The 23,330-nt window shown below is 43.9% G+C and overlaps 1 protein-coding gene across 1 annotated transcript in view; it reads right to left on the reverse strand.

Annotated features, from left to right (window-relative positions):
• Window positions 1-15,267: 15,267 nt before the first annotated feature.
• LOC148508762 (adhesion G protein-coupled receptor L3-like) overlaps window positions 15,268-23,330 on the reverse strand; it is a 568,558-nt gene continuing 560,495 nt past the window's right edge. Inside the window, exon 5 of the mRNA XM_088444099.1 lies at window positions 15,268-15,348. Within this exon, the coding sequence (XP_088300225.1) occupies window positions 15,308-15,348 (41 nt within the window). The 3' untranslated portion in view covers window positions 15,268-15,307. The remainder of the gene's footprint in view (window positions 15,349-23,330) is intronic.

Genomic DNA, 23,330 nt, shown 5'->3' on the forward strand with positions numbered 1-23,330 from the left:
CCTTTACTTATGACACAGGCGCACGCTTGGCACTACTTTGTTGATGCACGTGCGGCTACTGCGCACACAATTCACAAACACAGAAAATATATTATTTTTTTAGCACTTGGGGGGAGCACCCCTGATGGACAGAGCACCCCCTGGACAACACTACAGCACTCCTTTAGGACTGGGACACTGCACAGGACTTTGGAGTGGACACAGCCCCTATGGAGAACTGACTGCACAACACAGTCCAGCCAGCCCCTATGGACTTTGAAGTAGTGGACACAGCCCCTATTAACAACAGCAGCACAGCACAACACAGCCAGCCCCTATGGACTTTGAAGTAGTGGACAACAGCAGCACTACACTACACTACACTACACAGCCCTAACTCCCACCCTCCCTCTTCACTGTCCACAGCCGAGTGAGAAAATGGCGCCGACGTGTGTACCTTATATAGGATCCAAAACCCGCGAGACTCGGAAGGCGGGAAGATGACGTTTTGCCTCGATTTCAGATCCGAGTCAGGCGGGAAAAGTCGAGCCTGACTCGGATCGGACTCGGATCGGGGGGGCTCGGGGGGGTTCGGATTTCAGAAATCCGAACCCGCTCACCCCTACTTTGAAGTAGTGGACACAGCCCCTATTAACAACAGCAGCACAGCACAACACAGCCAGCCCCTATGGACTTTGAAGTAGTGGACAACAGCAGCACTACACTACACTACACTACACAGCCCTAACTCCCACCCTCCCTCTTCACTGTCCACATCCGAGTGAGAAAATGGCGCCGACGCGGGTACCTTATATAGGATCCAAAACCCGCGAGACTCGGAAGGCGGGATGATGACGTTTTGCCTCGATTTCAGATCCGAGTCAGGCGGGAAATGTCGAGCCTGACTCGGATCAGACTCGGATCGGGGGGGCTCGGGGGGGTTCGGATTTCAGAAATCCGAACCCGCTCACCCCTAATGTACACCAAATTTTCTTAAAGGCCCATACCTCTTGTGTTAAATGCTGGGAGAAAGTGGCCTGCATAATTCCCACCACCCTAGAGCTCACAGACTGAAAGGAGCCTTTAGCAAAAAGTGCAGGGCACACATTCATTTATACAGCCCAGGCACTGCATAGTTACTGCCAGCCAAAGGTTCCAAATCATCTCGCCTGCTCATATAAGTTCAGGAGGTGTCTGCAGTTAAGCTTAAGAAACTGAACGACCTCCTGATCTGAGAGGCAGTCCAGGGACAACAACAATCTGTAGGTGCGTGTGGAACATACCCTAACGATTGATGTGAGTTTCGTGCGACTGCACCGTCCCGCACTGTATTACATTCAGCAAGCGAAAAGTCGCAGTTTTTGTGCCGCAAACTCACACATTTTTAAAAGTCACACTCTATTAAATTTTCCCCACGTTCTCTGTATGGGATGGGTACGGGATGCCGACGCTCGGGAACCCGGCAGCCAAAATAACAATGCTGGCATCATGACAGGGTTAGGATACCGACACCTAACCTCCCCCTCCCCGCACCCTAAACCTAACCCTCACTCCCTAGTGCCTAACCCTAACCATCCCTCCAACCCTCTATTATCCTTTGGGATGCCGGAAGTCAGGATGCCAGCGCCGGAATTCTGACGAATGTCGGGATTCCGGTGCCGGTATTCTAAGTGCCGGCATCCCTTGTGCTGGGATATTGAACGCATCCCCTCTGTATATAGAATAAATAAAATGTTTAAACATGTAAAATATTAGTTGCCACTAATACATGTTGAGTATTCCAATCTGAGGATAATAAATGACAGGGGCAATTTGTTTACAATCAACAATACTAGTGGTCTTAGAGCCTGATGAATAATATGTGCTGTGGTATATGACAAAAGTGGTTATGGCTAATGGAAAGAATCAGGTGGAGGAACATTAAGTCGATTACATATGTATGACCAACGGAGTGAAATAAAGAATAATTTTATTTGATGGGACTTTACCCTCACGTTGTTGAAACCAGAGCAGCACTGCACAATTGCATCAATATATATGCAATAGGTGTGTTATGATCCTGTATGGACGAGCACGCTGGCACATATGATGTTGTTAGCTATCAGGGTAAGGGAGGGATCAATTCAGGTGCATATCCATATTAAATCAGATATTAAAATCAGAACTTGGCTGGAAATAACTGAATGAGATATAATATCTGGTTTAATAACAGTGACTATTTTTAAATGCTGGTAACTGGGCACCCATATTCAAATAAATATGTAATAAATGTGAGGAGTGACAACAGGTTAAACCAATGTAATATGCAAACTGTATGTAACTAAAATATTGTGGTATAACACATATCTGTGATTTATATCTGACAGGATATATATCTCTCACTTTGGTTAAATCTAAGCAGCACCACAAAATCTTATCAACCACTGTGTATAAAGTGTGCTGCAATCTTTTGTAGGTGAGCATTTAGATAACCATGCAGCTAACGGGAATATACATTTACAATACTACTATTGTACAGTAGGCCCCCTTTCAGGGGGGCTGAACCTGGCAGCTGCTGGAAAATCAACATCCAGCTGCCGTCGGCAGGCTTCTCTAACATGGTCGCATCGGATGTGACCACACCAGGCAAGTGGTTAAACCAGAAAAGCTTATTTTAAAGATGCAGTCTATGTACTGTATCTATAAAATAAGAATTCCAAATATGTGATGATAGAGATGCAGAATGTTTCCATTTCAGGCTTGGCCTACCATCTTAGCCTGCAGCTTAAGCATGTCATCTGAAGCATGGAGTTAGAACTGGACCACAGGTTTAATACCATCTCTCATCTCTTTACAGGTACATTAATTCCACCTTCCATACCTGCTTTTCATTGCAAGAATAGTCTGTATTGAAAGTTTGTCTTGCAAATGTGAGGCTGCAACTTCCCACACCATTAACTGGCTTGTTGAAAAAACTACTCAAACTCTTCCTCCTCCTGTACAAGCAGACCCAGAATCTCCTACAAAAGTGAATTATTCAAAATCCTGCATAGTGCATACACAGGCGTGGCCTGCATTTCAAGCATGGAGTTAGAACCAGCGTTTTACCTTGATTTGGACTATGGACTACTTTCTAACCCCAAATTAAAACATTTCTCATACACTGTAGCTCAGGAATGCTACTACTCCACCCTCTATTCAACTCCCCTGAGACTGGGTTCAGGGGCAGTCTCATCACACTCAACAAACTACTGGATGCAACAAGACTGTCGAGTGAGGGAGACACTAGGCACAGGCCGAGTCACACAGCTTGTTGCAGTTTAATCTATTATTTTTAATTTCTGATTAATTTTACCATAGTTTTTATAACTCTGTTACCATTCTTTTAATACTGCTGTTTTATACCTTTGTATTCAGCTTCTCTTTATATTTATCATCTCCCCCTGGATGTTATACTTCCGCTAATTTTACACCCTGCCAGATGTAATTTACGCAGTGCAACCCAGATGAAAAACACGTGTATCTATTCATTCAGGGCTTATTATATTACAGGCATTTCAGTCACCCATACATGCAGGGCTGGCGCAATATAGTTTGTGGTGTAAGCATTGCAGGGTTATGAGAGGCGCCTTCCCTGTTGCTTGCTTTCTGAGTGCCTTGACAACTGCACTTGCTGTGCATGTGACAGCCAGACTGAGGCAGCCAGTGCAGAAGTGTCATGGGCGGACTGGCAGGGCGAAACTAAGGAGTGGCCCGGAGGTGGACTGGGCGACCATGGCATAAAGATTTAGATTCAGGAGGTTCGGCGATCTGACTAATGGGACCACCCATTAGTCAAATCACTGAACCACCTGAATTTAAATGTAATTTATGTCTGTGGCCGCCCGGTCAGGAACTTTCATTGCCCGGCATTGCCCGCCCCTGAGCTGGAGGAGCTAGTTCATCCCCCTGCCTTGTTAAGTTGTTATAAGCAGCGCCACTGCCAGCAATAGCACGTACTGTAGATCGGCAGTTTACACTCACAATGTACGCTATGCATGTGCACACCCACTCTCTGTGTATGCTGTGTCCAAGAAGAGGAGCCCAATGCAATGCCAGGAGAACCCACCAAACAGTGAGTGAGAGAGAGAGACAGCTGTCAACTGTCTGTCCCTAATGGAGGTGTGGAGGGCGCAAATGTACAGTATAGTTTGCAGGGAAAGGGGGCTCGCCGAACACCCTAGCACCGGCCCTGAATATATGTCATAGTTTCTTGTATGGTTTATCCCAAACATTGAAACCTTTGTAGTGATCCCAAGATGGTATGCCTGTGGGCGAGATGAAAAATACTTGGAACTGAGGGCCTGATTCAGAACCGGACGCTCTGACAGAGCGCTCGCTCTGAATCAGGGCCGGCCTTCTTGTTTTTTAGAGCGGCCTCCCGGCCGCTCGCATAGTTGTGGGTGGCCACCCACAGCTATAGCGAGCGACCAGGAAGATGGTCGCGATGGTCAAGACCATCGTGCTTGCGACGAGACCCTTGTGGTAGGGTCTCGTTGCCGCAAGCCCCAGAGAGATTTCGGCTCTCACAGAGCCGAAATCTCTCCCACTGACATCACTTGTGAAGTCAGTGGGGCCGCCCCCAAACGGAGGCGTTCACATGGGAATCGACAGCACGCCCCCTTTGGTACGAGACCCGGACCGACGGTTTGTCCGTCGCTATCCGGGTCTCGTGTATGCGCACGACGGAGCCGGCTCCGTCGTGCACATGCGCACTGGGCCACCATCGACCCGCTTGCGAGCCCATAGCGCTCGCGAGCGGGTCTGAATCAGGCCCTGATTGTTATGTAAGGGCTCTGCTTCTACTTTTAGTATGCTGCAACATCCCTGTTTTGTGCCATCTCTTCTTGGCATTGCTTATTTCTCTCAGGGTAACCTACAGTAGGGTTGCCTCACCTAGCACCTTTTGTGGGTGGAGGTGGAATTTATTACTCAAAATGGCTACACTAATGTTGAGTTCATTGTTTCCGTTTACTATGTTTATTGTTTTTCAGTGTGTTTTCTTCTTGCTGTAATACTAAACTCAATAAAATTATTATTATTCCATTTGAAAGGACAGATATTTTGATGTGCCTCACTGTAGATAACTTGCCCAACCATTGGCAGAAGGATTTCAAGCTGTGCATGTTGGATAAGTTTAAAAAAAGTGGACTACTATGACTTTTTGAACATTACATTTTTGTCCTAAAATGCTAAATTCTTAAATTACTGTCTTCAATTCATGTGTCTCATTTGGCAATATCCATGTCTTATTACATTTGTACATTATCATCAAATACAAGCCCCTCTTTAAAAATATTAGGGCTGATTGTTATTGGTTTCGAGACAGTCAGGAATGACAAATAAGAATATGGGCAGGTTCCTATATTTTTCTGATTCAATAACAAGAATACAAATACACAGGGACCAGATTACTATTGACTAGATATCCTGGCTCTCTTCCACATGAAGAGTATAGCATCACAAAAGGGCCGGATTCAATTAGAGGCAAAAAGTGCCGTTTGGAGATAAGTTTCTGCCTGTTTTCAAAGTATCTCCATATTCAATTCCAGGACAATGCATTGTAATAGACGGAAAAGTATCTCCAATGAATTTGTTATTTTGGGGTGCAAACCTGGGGAAACGACTCAGGACCCTTGGGACAGCCTCCCAAAGGACGAATCAGCAAAAAAAAAAAAATTTACCTCAGAACACCCCAAAAAAGACGTAATTTTTGGGGCGAAAAAGTAAAAAGTTGAGGGACAACTATAAGAACTAGTGAAATAGACTTCTTGGGGTGCTGTAAGGAGGGACCAAGTGTTTTTGGGATTGCAGGTGCATGTACGAGGGTGGTTTTTCACATTTTTTAAAAGTTCACTTTAGAGACACAAAAATATGCTAGCACCCATTTTCAAGTACCCCAAATTTGACAGGACTATTTATTTTCACCCCAAAATACGGTTTTCTACCATTTTTCAGCACTTTTACAAATAAGCAGATACTGTATAAAGCTTTTAACACAAATTAATGACACAAAGTACAAATAAGAATATGGGCACATCTGTACTGATTTCCAGTGCAGTGCATCTTATTTTGGGGTACAGACTGATTGCCCCAATCTATTCAGTACTTTCCGGCTGTTCCGCATTCGCTGCATTCTGTTTTCGCCTGTTTTGGAATTGAATTAGGCGAAAAGCGGGGACGCGCATGGAAAGATGCTCCTTTGCCTATAAAATAGGCAAAGGAGGCGGATAGTCGGACAGGCAAAACTTTTCCGACTTTTCGCCTCTAATTGAATACAGGCCTATGCCAGAACCTCCTGCAGTTTTCAAATAGCATTTGGATGTGGTTAGGTTGGGGGAACAAATATCAGTGGAGCAGGTTGCAGGTACATGTTGCTACAAGGGGTGAGCGGGTTCGGATTTCTGAAATCCGAACCCCCCCGAGCCCCCCCGATCCGAGTCCGATCCGAATCAGGCTCGACTTTTCCCGCCTGACTCGGATCTGAAATCGAGGCAAAACGTCATCATCCCGCCTTCCAAGTCTCACGGGTTTTGGATCCTATATAAGGTACCCGCGTCGGCGCCATTTTCTCACTCGGCTGTGGACAGTGAAGAGGGAGGGTGGGAGTTAGGGCTGTGTAGTGTAGTGTAGTGTAGTGCTGCTGTTGTCCACTACTTCAAAGTCCATAGGGGCTGGCTGTGTTGTGCTGTGCTGCTGTTGTTAATAGGGGCTGTGTCCACTACTTCAAAGTCCATAGGGGCTGGCTGGACTGTGTTGTGCAGTCAGTTCTCCATAGGGGCTGTGTCCACTCCAAAGTCCTGTGCAGTGTCCCAGTCCTAAAGGGGTGCTGTAGTGTTGTCCAGGGGGTGCTCTGTCCATCAGGGGTGCTCCCCCCAAGTGCTAAAAAAAGAATATATTTTCTGTGTTTGTGAATTGTGTGCGCAGTAGCCGCACGTGCATCAACAAAGTAGTGCCAAGCGTGCGCCTGTGTCATAAGTAAAGGGCCAGCTGGCTTGACCGTTAAGGGTGCTGTAACCCCCGAAAGTACACTCCAGTCCAAACCAAAAAAAAAAATATTTTCTGTGTTTGTGAATTGTGTGCGCAGTAGCCGCACGTGCATCAACAAAGTAGTGCCAAGCGTGCGCCTGTGTCATAAGTAAAGGGCCGGCTGGCTTGACCTTTAAGGGTGCTGTAACCCCCGAAAGTACACTCCAGTCCAAACCAAAAAAAAAATTATTTTCTGTGTTTGTGAATTGTGTGCGCAGTAGCCGCATGTGCATCAACAAAGTAGTGCCAAGCGTGCGCCTGTGTCATAAGTAAAGGGCCGGCTGGCTTGACCGTTAAAGGGTGCTGTAACCCCCAAAGTACACTCCAGTCCAAACCAAAAAAAAAATAATTTTCTGTGTTTGTGAATTGTGTGCGCAGTAGCCGCACGTGCATCAACAAAGTAGTGCCAAGCGTGCGCCTGTGTCATAAGTAAAGGGCCGACTGGCTTGACCGTTAAGGGTGCTGTAACCCCCGAAAGTACACTCCAGTCCAAACCAAAAAAAAAATTATTTTCTGTGTTTGTGAATTGTGTGCGCAGTAGCCGCACGTGCATCAACAAAGTAGTGCCAAGCGTGCGCCTGTGTCATAAGTAAAGGGCCGGCTGGCTTGACTGTTAAGGGTGCTGTAACCCCCGAAAGTACACTCCAGTCCAAACCAAAAAAAAAATTATTTTCTGTGTTTGTGAATTGTGTGCGCAGTAGCCGCACGTGCATCAACAAAGTAGTGCCAAGCGTGCGCCTGTGTCATAAGTAAAGGGCCGGCTGGCTTGACCGTTAAAGGGTGCTGTAACCCCCAAAGTACACTCCAGTCCAAACCAAAAAAAAAATTATTTTCTGTGTTTGTGAATTGTGTGCGCAGTAGCCGCACGTGCATCAACAAAGTAGTGCCAAGCGTGCGCCTGTGTCATAAGTAAAGGGCTGACTGGCTTGACCGTTAAGGGTGCTGTAACCCCCGAAAGTACACTCCAGTCCAAACCCCCAAAAAAATTATTTTCTGTGTTTGTGAATTGTGTGCGCAGTAGCCGCACGTGCATCAACAAAGTAGTGCCAAGCGTGCGCCTGTGTCATAAGTAAAGGGCCGGCAGGCTTGACCGTTAAAGGGTTCTGTAACCCCCAAAGTACACTCCAAACCAAAAAAATATATATTTTCTGTGTTTGTGACTTGTGTGCACTGTGGCTGCACGTGCATCAACAAAGGAGCAGCGCCAAGCGTGCGCCTGTGTCCCATAAGTAAAGAGCCGGCTGGCTCATTTCTTAAAGGGTGGTGTAACCCACAAAGTGCACTACTCTCCAGCAAAAATAAAAAAATATTTTCTGTGTTTGTGTGCGCTTTAGCCGCACGTATATATATCAATATAACATAAATGGAGGACCAAACTTTCTCCGATAAAAATAAAATAGGGAAAGATCAAGAACCACTTCCTCCTAGTGCTGTTGCTGCTGCTGGGAGTTGTTCATCATCCCAGAGAGGAAGTAGGAACATCACTACTTTTACTAAACAATTGACCCTCCAACAGTCCCTAGCGATGAGGATGAAGTACGACAGCAGTCATCCTGAAGCAAAACGTATAACTGAGGCCTTGACTGCTATGTTGGTGTTAGACGTGCGTCCGGTATCCGACATTAGTGCAGTGGGATTTAGACAATTGATGGAGGTAGTGTGTCCTCGGTTCCAAATCCCGTCTAGATTCCACCTGCATCCTCAAAGCAGCAGCGACAAGCGTGCGTCTGTCTGTTAAAGGGTGGTGACACCCTCAAAGTGTGCTACACAAACAATTAAAATATTGTTCTTTTTTTTTCGGTCTTTGTGAATTGTGTGGGCTGTAGCCGCACCTGCATCCTTAAAGCAGCAGCGAGAAGCGTGCGTCTGTCTGTTAAAGGGTGGTGCAACTCTCAAAGTGCTCCAAAAAATAAAAAACTATTTTTTTAATGTGTTTGTGACTTGTGTGCGATGTAGCTGCACCTGCATCCTCAAAGCAGCAGCGACAAGCGTGCGTCTGTCTGTTAAAGGGTGGTGACACCCTCAAAGTGTGCTACACAAACAATAAAAATATTCTTCTTCTTTTTTCTGTCTTTGTGAATTGTGTGGGCTGTAGCCGCACCTGCATCCTTAAAGCAGCAGCGACAAGCGTGCGTCTGTCTGTTAAAGGGTGGTGACACCCTCAAAGTGTGCTACACAAACAATTAAAATATTGTTCTTTTTTCTGTCTTTGTGAATTGTGTGGGCTGTAGCCGCACCTGCATCCTTAAAGCAGCAGCGACAAGCGTGCGTCTGTCTGTTAAAGGGTGGTGACACCCTCAAAGTGTGCTACACAAACAATTAAAATATTCTTCTTCTTTTTTCTGTCTATGTGAATTGTGTGGGCTGTAGCCGCACCTGCATCCTTAAAGCAGCAGCGACAAGCGTGCGTCTGTCTGTTAAAGGGTGGTGACACCCTCAAAGTGTGCTACACAAACAATAAAAATATTCTTCTTCTTTTTTCTGTCTATGTGAATTGTGTGGGCTGTAGCCGCACCTGCATCCTTAAAGCAGCAGCGACAAGCGTGCGTCTGTCTGTTAAAGGGTGGTGACACCCTCAAAGTGTGCTACACAAACAATTAAAATATTCTTCTTCTTTTTTCTGTTTATGTGAATTGTGTGGGCTGTAGCCGCACCTGCATCCTTAAAGCAGCAGCGACAAGCGTGCGTCTGTCTGTTAAAGGGTGGTGACACCTCAAAGTGTTCTACACAAACAATTAAAATATTGTTCTTTTTTTTTCGGTCTTTGTGAAATGTGTGGGCTGTAGCCGCACCTGCATCCTTAAAGCAGCAGCGACAAGCGTGCGTCTGTCTGTTAAAGGGTGGTGTAACTCTCAAAGTGCTCCAAAAAATAAAAAACTATTTTTTTAATGTGTTTGTGACTTGTGTGCGATGTAGCCGCACTTGCATCCTCAAAGCAGCTGCGACAAGCGTGCGTCTGTCTGTTAAAGGGTGGTGACACCCTCAAAGTGTGCTACACAAACAATAAAAATATTCTTCTTTTTTGTCTTTGTGAATTGTGTGGGCTGTAGCCGCACCTGCATCCTTAAAGCAGCAGCGACAAGCGTGCGTCTGTCTGTTAAAGGGTGGTGACACCCTCAAAGTGTGCTACACAAACAATTAAAATATTGTTCTTTTTTTTCGGTCTTTGTGAAATGTGTGGGCTGTAGCCGCACCTGCATCCTTAAAGCAGCAGCGACAAGCGTGCATCTGTCTGTTAAAGGGTGGTGACACCCTCAAAGTGTGCTACACAAACAATAAAAATATTCTTCTTCTTTTTTCTGTCTTTGTGAATTGTGTGGGCTGTAGCCGCACTTGCATCCTCAAAGCAGCGCGACAAGCGTGCGTCTGTCTGTTAAAGGGTGGTGTAACCCTCAAAGTGTGCTCCACAAACAATAAAAATATTCTTTATTTTTTTCTGTCTTTGTGAATTGTGTGGGCTGTAGCCACACTTGAATCCTCAAAGCAGCAGCGACAAGCGTGCGTCTGTCTGTTAAAGGATTACATCGGTGACAGCATCCAAGTAGGCATGTCAGACAGTCCGTACCTGCACTGGCAGGAAAAAGAAGCAATTTGGAGGTCCCTGTACAAACTGGCTCTATTTTACCTGAGTTGCCCCCCCTCCAGTGTGTACTCCGAAAGAGTGTTTAGTGCAGCCGGGAACCTTGTCAGCGAAAGGCGTAGGAGGTTGCTTCCACAAAATGTGGAGAAGATGATGTTCATAAAATGAATTATCAACTCTTCCAGGGAGACCAGCCTCCAGAACGTACAGAGGGACCTGTGGTTCCAGCAGGGACGAATTAATACTCTGTGAGGATGAGGATGTACACACTGAAGAGGGTGAGGAATCGGTGGATGAGGAGGATGAGGATGACATCTTGCCTCCGTAGAGCCAGTTTGTGCAGGGACAGATAAATTGCCAGCTTGTTTTGTGGGGGCCCAAACGAACCAATCATTTCAGCCACAGTTGTGTGGCAGACCCTGGCGCTGAAATGATTGGTTTGTTAAAGTGTGCATGTCCTGTTTATACAACATAAGGGTGGGTGGGAGGGCCCAAGGACAATTCCATCTTGCACCTCTTTTTTTTCTTTGCATTATGTACAGTTTGGGGCCTAGTTTTTCAATGCCATCCTGTCTGCCACTGCAGTTTCACGCCTAGATGGGTCACGTGTTTGTGCCGCCCACTCGTGTCGCTTAGCATAGTCATCCAGCTACCTCGGTGCAACTTTTTTTACATAAAAACACTATTGTGAGGTTTGAGGTATTCAGAATAGACTGGAAATGAGTGGAAATTAAGGTTATTGAGGTTAATAATAGCATAGGAGCAGAAAAACCTACAAATTCTGTGATTTTAGCTGTTTTTATGCTTTTTTAAAAAAAAATACAGATCCAAAACACAAAACCCAGAACCCAAAACACGGAAGGGTGGTTTTGGCAAAACCAATCCAGATCCAAAACACAAAGAAAGATCCAGATCCAAAATCAAAACACAAAACACGAAAAGTGGCCGGTGCACACCCCTAGTTGCTACTAGGAAAAATTGTAAGCAATCAATAAAATAAGGTGCGAGTGGGATACTGCGAGCCTTTCTCATGGTGAACTCGCACCCTGAATTTCAGTTGAACTCCAATTACAAACTCACATTGATTTTTCAGAAGAATTTTGCGTTTTTTTGTGTGTACCCCCTAAGCAGGTGAAAAGTTAGGGAAAATCTATATTTTAAGTTTACTGGTATACACTCCAAATGAATAATCATACCACTGGAGGGGTTTAAATAGCATAATTTGCCCAATCAAGACAGGTCAGTATTTTGGTGAATTTCTCTAAAAAGCTCAATAAAAGGGTAAATGGGCAGGTATGTGCCCTAACTGCTGTGACGGTGGCGGCGACTACCATTTACCCATCTACCTACCTGCCGCCTCCACTCATTACCATGATTGGAGCTCAGCTCTGATCAGGCAGCGGTGCAGTGGTCAGAATGAGCTTCTATAATTAGTAAGATGGCCACAGGAGGGCATGCTGCTCATGCCCAGCCATGGCCACTCCTCCTATGGGCCTTTGCGGAACTGATGGCTCCGTCTCCATTTCCTCTGCCACCCAGTACCTACTGTCAGGCCAATAGAGACAGGAGCAGCAGCTGCAGCAGGAACAGTCACTGTCGGTCCCACTCCCAGGACAAGAGTGTGAGACAGTGTATTTCTGTCTCGTTACAAAATCATCTGATAATCTGATGTTGGAGCCTGGATCTGACTAGACTGACAGAGAGGCTGCCTGTGACTGTGCTGGCAAAGGGTCGGGGAGCTGGATGACTGAGGGGTGCTGTATTGGGAAAGGGGTGGGTGCATAATTAATGAGGCAGGGGTGCTGTGCTGTGCTAACTGTGCTGGGAGAGGCATGCATAATTAATGAGGCCAGGGGTGCCATGCTGGATGAGGGCTGCTGACCTGACTGTGCTGGGAAAGGGGTTCATAATCAATGAGGTCAGGAGTGCTTTGTTGGACCACATTAATGAGGTCAGGGGTGCTGGGCTGTATGAGGCGTGCTTACTGTGCTGGGCAAGGTATGCTGTGCTGTGATCCATTCTGTGCTGGGAGAGGGGTGCTGTGATGTGTGCAGTAAAGTGGTTTGTGCTGGGTGAGGGGTGCTGTGCTGGGAGAGGGGTGCTGTGATGGGTGCTGTGCTAGGAGAGGGGTGCTGTGCTGTGATCTGTGCTGTGTGATGGGTGCTGTGCTGTGTGAGGGATGCTGTGCTGGGTGATGGATGCTGTGATATGTGCTGTGCAGTGAGGAGTGCTGTGATGGGTGAGGAGTGCTGTGACGGGAGAGCCTGGGGTGCTGTGCTGTGAGGGGAGAATGTGCCTTATAGAATGTCAGATGCACTACACCAATGAGAAGATAGCTGAAGACTTTTTAATGGCAGATGCCTGAAGAGGAACCTGACAGAGAGGAACATCAAGAACATGAAAAGGAGTGCCCTGGAGAAGATAGAAGTAGCATACAGTTGAAGAAAAAATGGCCCCCATTTATTAATGAGTTTTATCACCAAAACGAGTGATACATTTCACTGTGTATGATAAATGGTGCTCCAGCCAATCAGCTCCCAACTGTCATTTTTCTAACAGTTGACAGTTGGGAGCCGATTGGCTGGAGCACCATTTACCATAAACAGTGAAATTTATCACTCGTTTTGGTGATACTTGTTAATAAATGAGGCCCAAGGTGTTTTATTAAAAATACACATTACACAAAAATGAAGAAGCTGGGCTGGGGCTGGAGAGTTACAAGGGGAGAATGAGGCTGCATGGGATGGGAGCACAGTACAATGGTGGAAGGGGAGCTCGGCACAACAAGACCCCACCCCCTTCCATTAGGCCACACCCCTTTTCAGGATCCCACATGGGGTGGGGGAGCACCAGCAAAAATCTTGCATAGGGCACTAATTTGGCTAGGGCCGGCACTGCATACAATAATTTATGTTGATAAAAATGAGTCCCTGTTGCAAAATGGCTAGCTACAGTACCTCCTACCTACACGAAGAGTATTAAATATTATTTAAAACATTTAAAGTTTACATACTCAGACAGAATTTAAAATACAGTATTCCATAGAATACAGATGCATACAAAATGGGTCAATCATAACACATGCAATGGTATCTTCACTATTTGCATGCCCAAATTAGTAGATGCATTGTGTACATATGCACCCATGCAGATTTGCATAATTCTGCCACTTGCACCTGCTTAGATGGGACAGGGGCATTCTAGTGTAGGATGAGTGCATATGAAGACTGGAGAAGAGGTACATTTACAGTAAGGGGTATATTACTAAAGTGCAGGTTTTTAGAAGTGTAGTTGTTGCCTATAGCAACCAGATTCTAGCTATTGTCTTCTAGAAGGTGCTAGATAAATGATAAGTAGAATCTGATAGGTTGCTAAGGGCAACAACTCCACTTCTAAAAACCTGCACTTTAGTAAATATACCCCTAAGTCTCAAAAATCTGTATTATTGTGGGTTTTCAGGGGTAAGTACATATAGTAGAGTATGATGATGATGATAACAGTAACAGAACTAGTGAACCACTTGTGAATTCTACACTGATGCTAATTAGTGATTTATTTGTAGCTTGGGTATAAATCATGTTTTTTTGTGGATAATTAAGAAATTTTTAATTTTCATACATAAGACGGAAACACTGCTGCATTACAGGTTATTTTTTAATGCATGCATAATAGCAAATTCTTTGCTGCACAGAAAACAAATACTGTAAAACATGGGCACAAGTGGGACATAAGTGTCTGTGATGCATGGATAGCATAAACTAGACAATATTGGCTGACCTGTTACTCAAGTTAGTTTCCACTTTGCATGTGGGTGCAATTGCAACATTCTCACTCATTTAATTAGGATCTGCAATTTGGGGCACAATTGGGGAATCAGATCTAAATAACAAATAGATACACACATACATGCATATACATAATCAAATAATATGTTGCTTGTGCCCATTACTCATCTGTGGAAGACTCTTTACTTTTCCGTTTGCTGGACTGTCTCTTCCAATCTTCCATTTTTTTACACATTTCCAATGGTTTGTATTCTTTTTGCCACACCACACACAAACATTTTGTAAAGTGAATTAAACCAAAAATCTACTAAGCTTAAGGTGCGTATCCACTACGTGCCCCAGGGAAGACAGTACGATTATGACATCGTAATCGTACCGTCGTTCCCCATCCCCTGCAGTGCCTACACTGAACGATTAGTCAATCAGTGTAGGCACCCTCCGTCATCCCCGAACATGGTCAATCTGTCGTTATCGGCAGATTGACCAGCATGTTCGGGTGATGATTAATGTCGGAAACGACCAGCGGGAGCGCGCATCGCTGGTCGTTTCCAACATTGTCATGCCCGATTTGTGCCCGATTAACGAGCGATTGAACGATAACAATGTCGTTATCGTTCAATCGCTCTGTTAAATCGGCTAGTGGATACCCGCCTTTAGATAGATAGATAGATAGATAGATAGATAGATAGATAGATAGACAGATAGATGCTTGTGTGTGTGAATGTTAGTAGATTTTATACAATGCAAGCTGATATAAAAAATGTTGTTTAGTCCTTTAAATATTGTTAAAAGAAGTTACTGATTCAATGGTTATTACCTTGAAATGAACATAGGTGGGCATTGGTGAGTACAACAATTATTACTGAATTCCGATAATGTTATGAAATGTCATGATCAAATTAAGTATTAAACGTATTTATACATCTATATAATTTAAATTACCTCTTTGTTCCACTTCTACAGATGGAGATGCAAAAAAGAAAAAAAAAAGAAGAAAATAGTTATTGTTTATGTTACTATCAACCTTTTTCAAATAACAAAAATGTATGCATTAAAAACAGGCAACATATATAAGTTAATACAATACTAATTGCTTGTGTGCACATACTAAGGGTTATGTGAAACAGGCTCTTTTAAAGCTTTTCTAGCACTCTTTAGAAGCACTCAAATCTAATTTGTATAGGATGTTTTTACACAGCTGGAAAACTTCTGTGCTTTTAAACCTCTCATCTTATTTTGAATATTTAAAAATCGCTCTGTATGACAGGGTCTGCCGAAATACAAAATTGGAGACATTTTATTTACTTCTTCAGAAATTTGTCCACACGCTGCTGTTAGCATTCTAAAACCTACTCTTTAGTAGAGATGTACGCCGGGCCGTTTTTGCTGGTTTTAATTTTGGATCTGTATCTCCTTCGTGTTTTGGATCTGGATTTGGTTTTGCAAAATCGTTCTTGTGTGTTTTGGTTTGGGATCTGGATTTTGTTTTTTAAAATGTATAAAAACAGCTGAAATCATATAATTTGGGCCTGTTTTTGTTCATACAGTATTATTAAACCCAATAACATTTATTTCCAGTCAATTTTGACCACCTCACAATATTGATTTCACCCAGTTTAGGCCAAAAGGTTGCACCGAGCTAGCTGGCTGACTAAGCTAGGTGACAGCAGGAGGCGTCACAAACGTGGAAGATCAGCTTCCAACATGACACATCTAGGAAACAGAGTGGAACTGCAGTGGCAGACAGTACGGCAGTTTAATAAACTATACGACTCCATAGAGCAGTGGTTCTCAAACTCGGTCCTCAGGACCCCACACAGGTCATGTTTTCCAGGTCACCCAGCAGGTGCTCAGGCAAAGTCATTACTCAATGGCACAGTTTAAAAGATCCACAGGTGGAGCTAATTATTTCACGTATGATACTGTGAGGAGACCTGCAAAACATGCACTGTTTGCGGTCCTGAGGACCGAGTTTGAGAACCACTGCCATAGAGAAACCAAGAATGTTTTCATGAATCAAGAACTAGACCAGAGACCCAAAGGAGATGGAATATGTGTATGGAGTAGTTGAAGGCAGGGAAAGGAAGGATTGATTAGTTTGTAAATTAATTTTAATTCACAGTACTTATATGGATACACTGGGGTACGGTCTGCAGTGTCACAGTGCTTATATGGATACACTGGGGGGTACGGCCTGCAGTGTCACAGTGCTTATATGGATGCACTGAGGTACGGCCAGCAGTATCACAGTGCTTATACAGATACACTGGTAAAGGGGGCGGGCCTACTGTCTGCAGCATCACAGTGCTTATATGGATACACTGGGGTACAGCACAAAAAAATATCTACTTTTAACTTTTTTAACTTTTCTAAATTATTTTTTTAAAACTTTCCTTGGCTTTTTTTTATACAGCCTCTGGGCAGACAGCAAAGCGCCTGGATGGACAGCACACTCCTGGATGGACAGTACACTGGATTTGTATTGGTTATTGGTAGCTAACGTAAATAGCCTTTTGGTGACATAGATTGCACAGCACACCTTTGGCTGGACAGCACACCCCTGGATGGACAACCCACCCCTGAATGGACAGCATACTGGATGGACAGCACATCCCTGAATCGACAGTGCAGCACACCCCTGGATGGACAGTACGCCTCTGGATGGACAGTACAACACACAAAGCCCGCCAGCCTGCTCTCCCTGCATGAAGACTAAGCAGCAAATGGCACTGATCACAGCGGGGAGGGATTTATATGCAATCCAAAACTTGCGAGAATCCAATGCGGAATTGATTAAGTTTTGCCACGTTTTGGATTCAAAGTCAGTCGGGAAAACCTGAGCCTGAATCAGATCCTGCTCAGATTCACTATTTTCGGGCACTCTTTGCTACTCTTTAGTGACATCCACTCAGTTTATACGGTAGTTCTAAAAATTATTTTAAGTTGGAGAGATTAGATGCTGAGCATTAAACATGGAATGTACAGCACAAATAATGGCACCACCCTAATTAGCATTTAACAATTGTGCATACAAGACTATCTGATAGTTACACAATAGATAGAGCTAAAAAAAATGTAACACCCAAAAGCACCATTGTTAGCACGAATAGCACATACAGCAAATGCTGACCATAAAATCTACAATCCTATAAACATATAAAGTGATAAGAAACTAATCAGATGGCGCAATCAATAAGCTGCTGGTTCAAAGAAAATGTCACTCTCCTGGTATACACAATCGAATAGAATAAATGGATGAACCTGCGCCAAGTCCTTAACGAATCAGTCGAATTGAACTCACTTATTTAACCAGGGTGATTTAGATAGGGAGACAAGGTCCCCGTCACCTACCTTTTCCACACATGGTCATTATTTATCTATATATAACTTCTGGGTCATTCCACTCTATTTATTTATCTACATCCAATATAAGAGGGTATTGATTGAATATCATCTGTAATATGCTGATTCATACAGTATAATTCTATACTATGATACCTTTTTCTATGTATACATTTTGTGTATTCTCCTATGCAGATATTTTACTATATTACTATATCGACTATTGAAAAATGTGTATTTATTTCATGTGAGATTACATTTTATGAACAAGATTTAGACTGTTTTAAAGAGAATACTATTGTCATATAAGGAGATTATAAACATCAATATATCCATACTTTACTCTCTCTAGATTTCTAAATTGACCATTTTTGGGCAATTTGATTGGTCTTGTCTAATATGATTCATCATTAGTGTCATCATGAACCGATTTGAATTCTATCATAAAGTTATTTGAAAAGGATTATATATATCTCCATTGTTTTATTTAGTTCTATGTTAAGAACTATGGGGGTCATTCAGACCCACTCGCGAGTGGCTGTCCGCTCGCAAGTGGGTCGATGGTCCCCACTGCGCAAGACCCGACGAGCGAAGGACTTTCCTTCGCTCGGAGTGTCTCATCAAAGGGGGCGTGCTGTCGATGGTGACTGACAGCACGCCCAATTTGGTGGGCGTGCCGGGGGGGTGGCTGCCAGACGGAGGCGTTCCCAAGGGAACGCCTACCGTCTGAAGCCGGCCCCACTGACCCACAGCTATACGAGCGTCCAGGAGGACGCTCCATATTAATGGAGGTGGGCCCTGATTCAGAGCGAGCGCTCTGGTCAGAGCGTCCGGCTCTGAATCAGGGCCTATATTATTAGAAGGATTTATGCGGTGACATAATCGGGTTTACACCATGTGAGCTATACGAAGAGTATATTGCAAAAGGTTTTGCGATCACATGATTCTATTCATCACGTGATTAACGATAGTCACAGTAGATCATAGAAATTAATATATCTAGATTATGGCCTCTAGATCCCTTAAATTGAACTCTATTTGTAAAAACTGATTGATTTTGTCTCATATGATTCATTATTGATGCCACTCTGATTTCTTTGTGTCCACTACTTCAAAGTCCATAGGGGCTGGCTGGACTGTGTTGTGCAGTCAGTTATCCATAGGGGCTGTGTCCACTCCAAAGTCCTGTGCAGTGTCCCAGTCCTAAAGGGGTGCTGTAGTGTTGTCCAGGGGGTGCTCTGTCCGTCAGGGGTGCTCCCCCCAAGTGCAAAAAAAATAATAATATTTTTTCTGTGTTTGTGAAGTGTGTGCGCAGTAGCCGCACGTGCATCAACAAAGTAGTGCCAAGCGTGCGCCTGTGTCATAAGTAAAGGGCTGGCTGGCTTGACCGTTAAAGGGTGCTGTAACCCCCAAAGTACACTCCAAACAAAATAAAAAAATATTTTCTGTGTTTGTGAATTGTGTGCGCAGTAGCCGCACGTGCATCAACAAAGTAGTGCCAAGCGTGCGCCTGTGTCATAAGTAAAGGGCCGGCTGGCTTGACTGTTAAAGGGTGCTGTAACCCCCAAAGTACACTCCAAACCAAATAAAAAAATATTTTCTGTGTTTGTGAATTGTGTGCACAGTAGCCGCACGTGCATCAACAAAGTAGTGCCAAGCGTGCGCCTGTGTCCCATAAGTAAAGAGCCGGCTGGCTCATTTCTTAAAGGGTGGTGTAACCCACAAAGTGCACTACTCTCCAGCAAAAATAAAAAAATATTTTCTGTGTTTGTGTGCGCCTTAGCCGCACGTATATATCAATATAACATAAATGGAGGACCAAACTTTCTCCGATAAAAATAAAATAGGGAAAGATCAAGAACCACTTCCTCCTAGTGCTGTTGCTGCTGCTGGGAGTTGTTCATCATCCCAGAAAGGAAGTAGGAACACCACTACTTTTACTAAACAATTGACCCTCCAACAGTCCCTAGCGATGAGGATGAAGTAGGACAGCAGTCATCCTGAAGCAAAATGTATAACTGAGGCCCTGACTGCTATGTTGGTGTTAGACGTGCATCCTGTATCCGCCATTAGTGCAGTGGGATTTAGACAATTGATGGAGGTAGTGTGTCCCCGGTTCCAAATCCCATCTAGATTCCACCTGCATCCTCAAAGCAGCAGCGACAAGCATGCGTCTGTCTGTTAAAGGGTGGTGTAACCCTCAAAGGGCGCTCCACAAACAATAAAAAAATTCTTCTTTTTTTTTCTCTTTGTGAAATGTGTGGGCTGTAGCCGCACCTGCATCCTTAAAGCAGCAGCGACAAGCGTGCGTCTGTCTGTTAAAGGGTGGTGTAACCCTCAAAGTGCGCTCCACAAACAATAAAAATATTCTTCTTTTTTTTCTGTCTTTGTGAAATGTGTGGGCTGTAGCCGCACCTGCATCCTTAAAGCAGCAGCGACAAGCGTGCGTCTGTCTGTTAAAGGGTGGTGACACCCTCAAAGTGTGCTCCACAAACAATAAAAAAAATTATTTTTCTTTCTGTCTTTGTGAATTGTGTGGGCTGTAGCCGCACTTGCATCCTCGAAGCAGCAGCGACAAGCGTGTGTCTGTCTGTTAAAGGGTGGTGTAACCCTCAAAGTGCGCTCCACAAACAATAAAAAAATTATTCTTTTTTTTTCTGTCTTTGTGAAATGTGTGGGCCGTAGCCGCACCTGCATCCTTAAAGCAGCAGCAACAAGCGTGCATCTGTCTGTTAAAGGATTACATCGGTGACAGCATCCAAGTAGGCATGTCAGACAGTCCGTACCTGTACTGGCAGGAAAAAGAAGCAATTTGGAGGTCCCTGTACAAACTGGCTCTATTTTACCTGAGTTGCCCCCCCTCCAGTGTGTACTCCGAAAGTGTTTAGTGCAGCCGGGAACCTTGTCAGCGAAAGGCGTAGGAGGTTGCTTCCACAAAATGTGGAGAAGATGATGTTCATAAAATGAATTATCAACTCTTCCAGGGAGACCAGCCTCCAGAACGTACAGAGGGACCTGTGGTTGTGGATTCCAGCGGGGACGAATTAATACTCTGTGAGGATGAGGATGTACACAACACTGAAGAGGGTGAGGAATCGGTGGATGAGGACGACATCTTGCCTCCGTAGAGCCAGTTTGTGCAGGGACAGATTAATTGCCAGCTTGTTTTGTGGGGGCCCAAACGAACCAATCATTTCAGCCACAGTCGTGTGGCAGACCCTGGCGCTGAAATGTTTGGCTTGTTAAAGTGTGCATGTCCTGTTTATATAACATAAGGGTGGGTGGGAGGGCCCAAGGACAATTCCATCTTGCACCTCTTTTTTTTCTTTGAATTATGTACTGTTTGGGGCCTAGTTTTTCAAACTGCCACCTGTCTGCCACTGCAGTGCCTCTCCTAGATGGGCCACGTGTTTGTGCCGCACACTCGTATCTCTTAGCATAGTCATCCAGCTACCTCGGTGCAACCTTTTGGATATAAAAACACTATTGTGAGGTGTGAGGTGTTTAGAATAGACTGGAAATGAGTGGAAATTAAGGTTATTGAGGTTAATAATAGCATAGGAGCAGAAAAACACAAATTCTGTGATTTTATCTGTTTTTAAGCTTTTTTAAAAAAAAATACAGATCCAAAACACAAAACCCAGAACCCAAAACACGGAAGGGTGGTTTTGGCAAAACCAATCCAGATCCAAAACACGAAGAAAGATCCAGATCCAAAACCAAAACACAAAACACGAAAAGTGGCCGGTGCACACCCCTACTCATAATACATTTTTGCAAGTCTGGCAACTCATGAGTCATATAAAAGAGTCACCTTATTGTTTTGTTTGCATATGGACACTGATGCATGGGTTTCAACTGCTATGCTCTTTATTCAGCCATTTGCAAAACTATAGACATACTGTACACCAGACTACACCCACTTCCCAGCATTCCCCATGGTCCTAGAGACCGACACTGAAGATTCAGTCTTTCACACATAAGTTAGGGAGTGTCTACAAACATTAGACATGTCTAATGCAATAACATCACACTTATCACATAAACCAACATATCATGCACTCTGAACACCATACTGTTAAAATCATGCAGAAAATAAAATGGAAGTTATTAATTACAATATCAACAGAAAAAAACATAATTCACGGAATAGACTGGATATCTTAAAAACAGAATCTGGGTTGGATAAAAAAATGCAGTTTGGCACATATAATATGTCAACAGAAAAAACAAAACTAAAATATCAAATCACAGTTTTAAAATCTGTCAACAAAACTGAAACAATTTGCAAATATAACCATAGCCATAATCAAAGAGGCAAAACCAATTGATATAAACCAGAGAAGAATCCCAGAGTCTGTGTTTGTGCTCCCATGGTTGTCAGATATGCAGAACACAATGTAATTGTGAACTGCATCTGAGAACAACAGCACACTGAGAGGGGTCCTAGAATGATTTGAAGCAAAATACACTCACTTTTACACCAGAACAATGCAATAAACAAAGCTATTAGTCATTCAACATTGGGAGTGAAAACATTCATTAAAAGAAGTGATAACAACACAAACCAACTTCATATTTGCAAGGCAATAAAAAACAGTCAATAAACCACACTAAATAATTAAATAATGTCCTTCTCCTTTGTTAAGCTGGGTACACACTGACAGATATATCCTCTGTTCAATGGAACAGATTATATATCTATAGAGCATCGCCGTGTGTGTACAGCGATTATGTCTGTGAACGATGTCATTCACAGACATATCCAAACTGCTGTGCAGCACAGCAGATGGCCAATATAGTTGAAAGATATCTGCTTTGCCATGTTTGTTTCTGTATTTTATGATCTAAAACCCTGTTGAGATGCTGTACATAAAAAGTGCATAATTTTATAAAAAGTCATAACTTTCCGTCTATGGCCATTGTAAATGTTAATAGGGATATGTAAAATCACATCCTAGTTCATTGCATTCATTTGGGATCAATGGGTGGGGGCAGGCTTTTGGTTAGAGCACCGCTATGACCAAATATTATCCGGTGGGGTATTGTGTTTAAAATTATTTTTATGTAAATCTTGTGCATATCATAGGTATATATAGGAATATATCTTCTGGTGAATTGTCCTTTTATTAGGTGCAGCATCCTGCAGCTGAAATTGCTTGTACCGTTGGCACCCTGAGAGAATTGTGTCCAAAAATATACTCCAAACTGTGGTGATTTGTGGGATGTAAAGCCGACCTCCCTATGGTCCTTAATGGTAGGGTAGTGTCTAGATGCCCTTCACAGAGAGGACCCTGACGTCATCACTTACTGTCCAACGTCATTCCCTACCATCCACATAGACGGGAAATACAATCCTGTAACGAGCGAAGCGAGCCACCATGCCCAAAGCGCGGTGAGCGAAGCGAGCCCGAAAGGGGACAATTTTGTTCTTTAGGTGGACTTTATGGACACGGAACCACACTTCCGCTCTCACTGCACATCACTTCCAGGTCCTTACCATGAAGGGGAAATAAGCTCTACCTTAATGGTAGTGGCGGTGGCTATTCAGGTACTGGATGTTGTAGCTTAAGCCAGGGTCCCTCTCATTTAGTTTT

Source organism: Taudactylus pleione, unplaced genomic scaffold, assembly GCF_031769625.1.
Source record: "Taudactylus pleione unplaced genomic scaffold, aTauple2 ptg000347l, whole genome shotgun sequence".
NCBI lineage: Eukaryota > Metazoa > Chordata > Amphibia > Anura > Myobatrachidae > Taudactylus > Taudactylus pleione.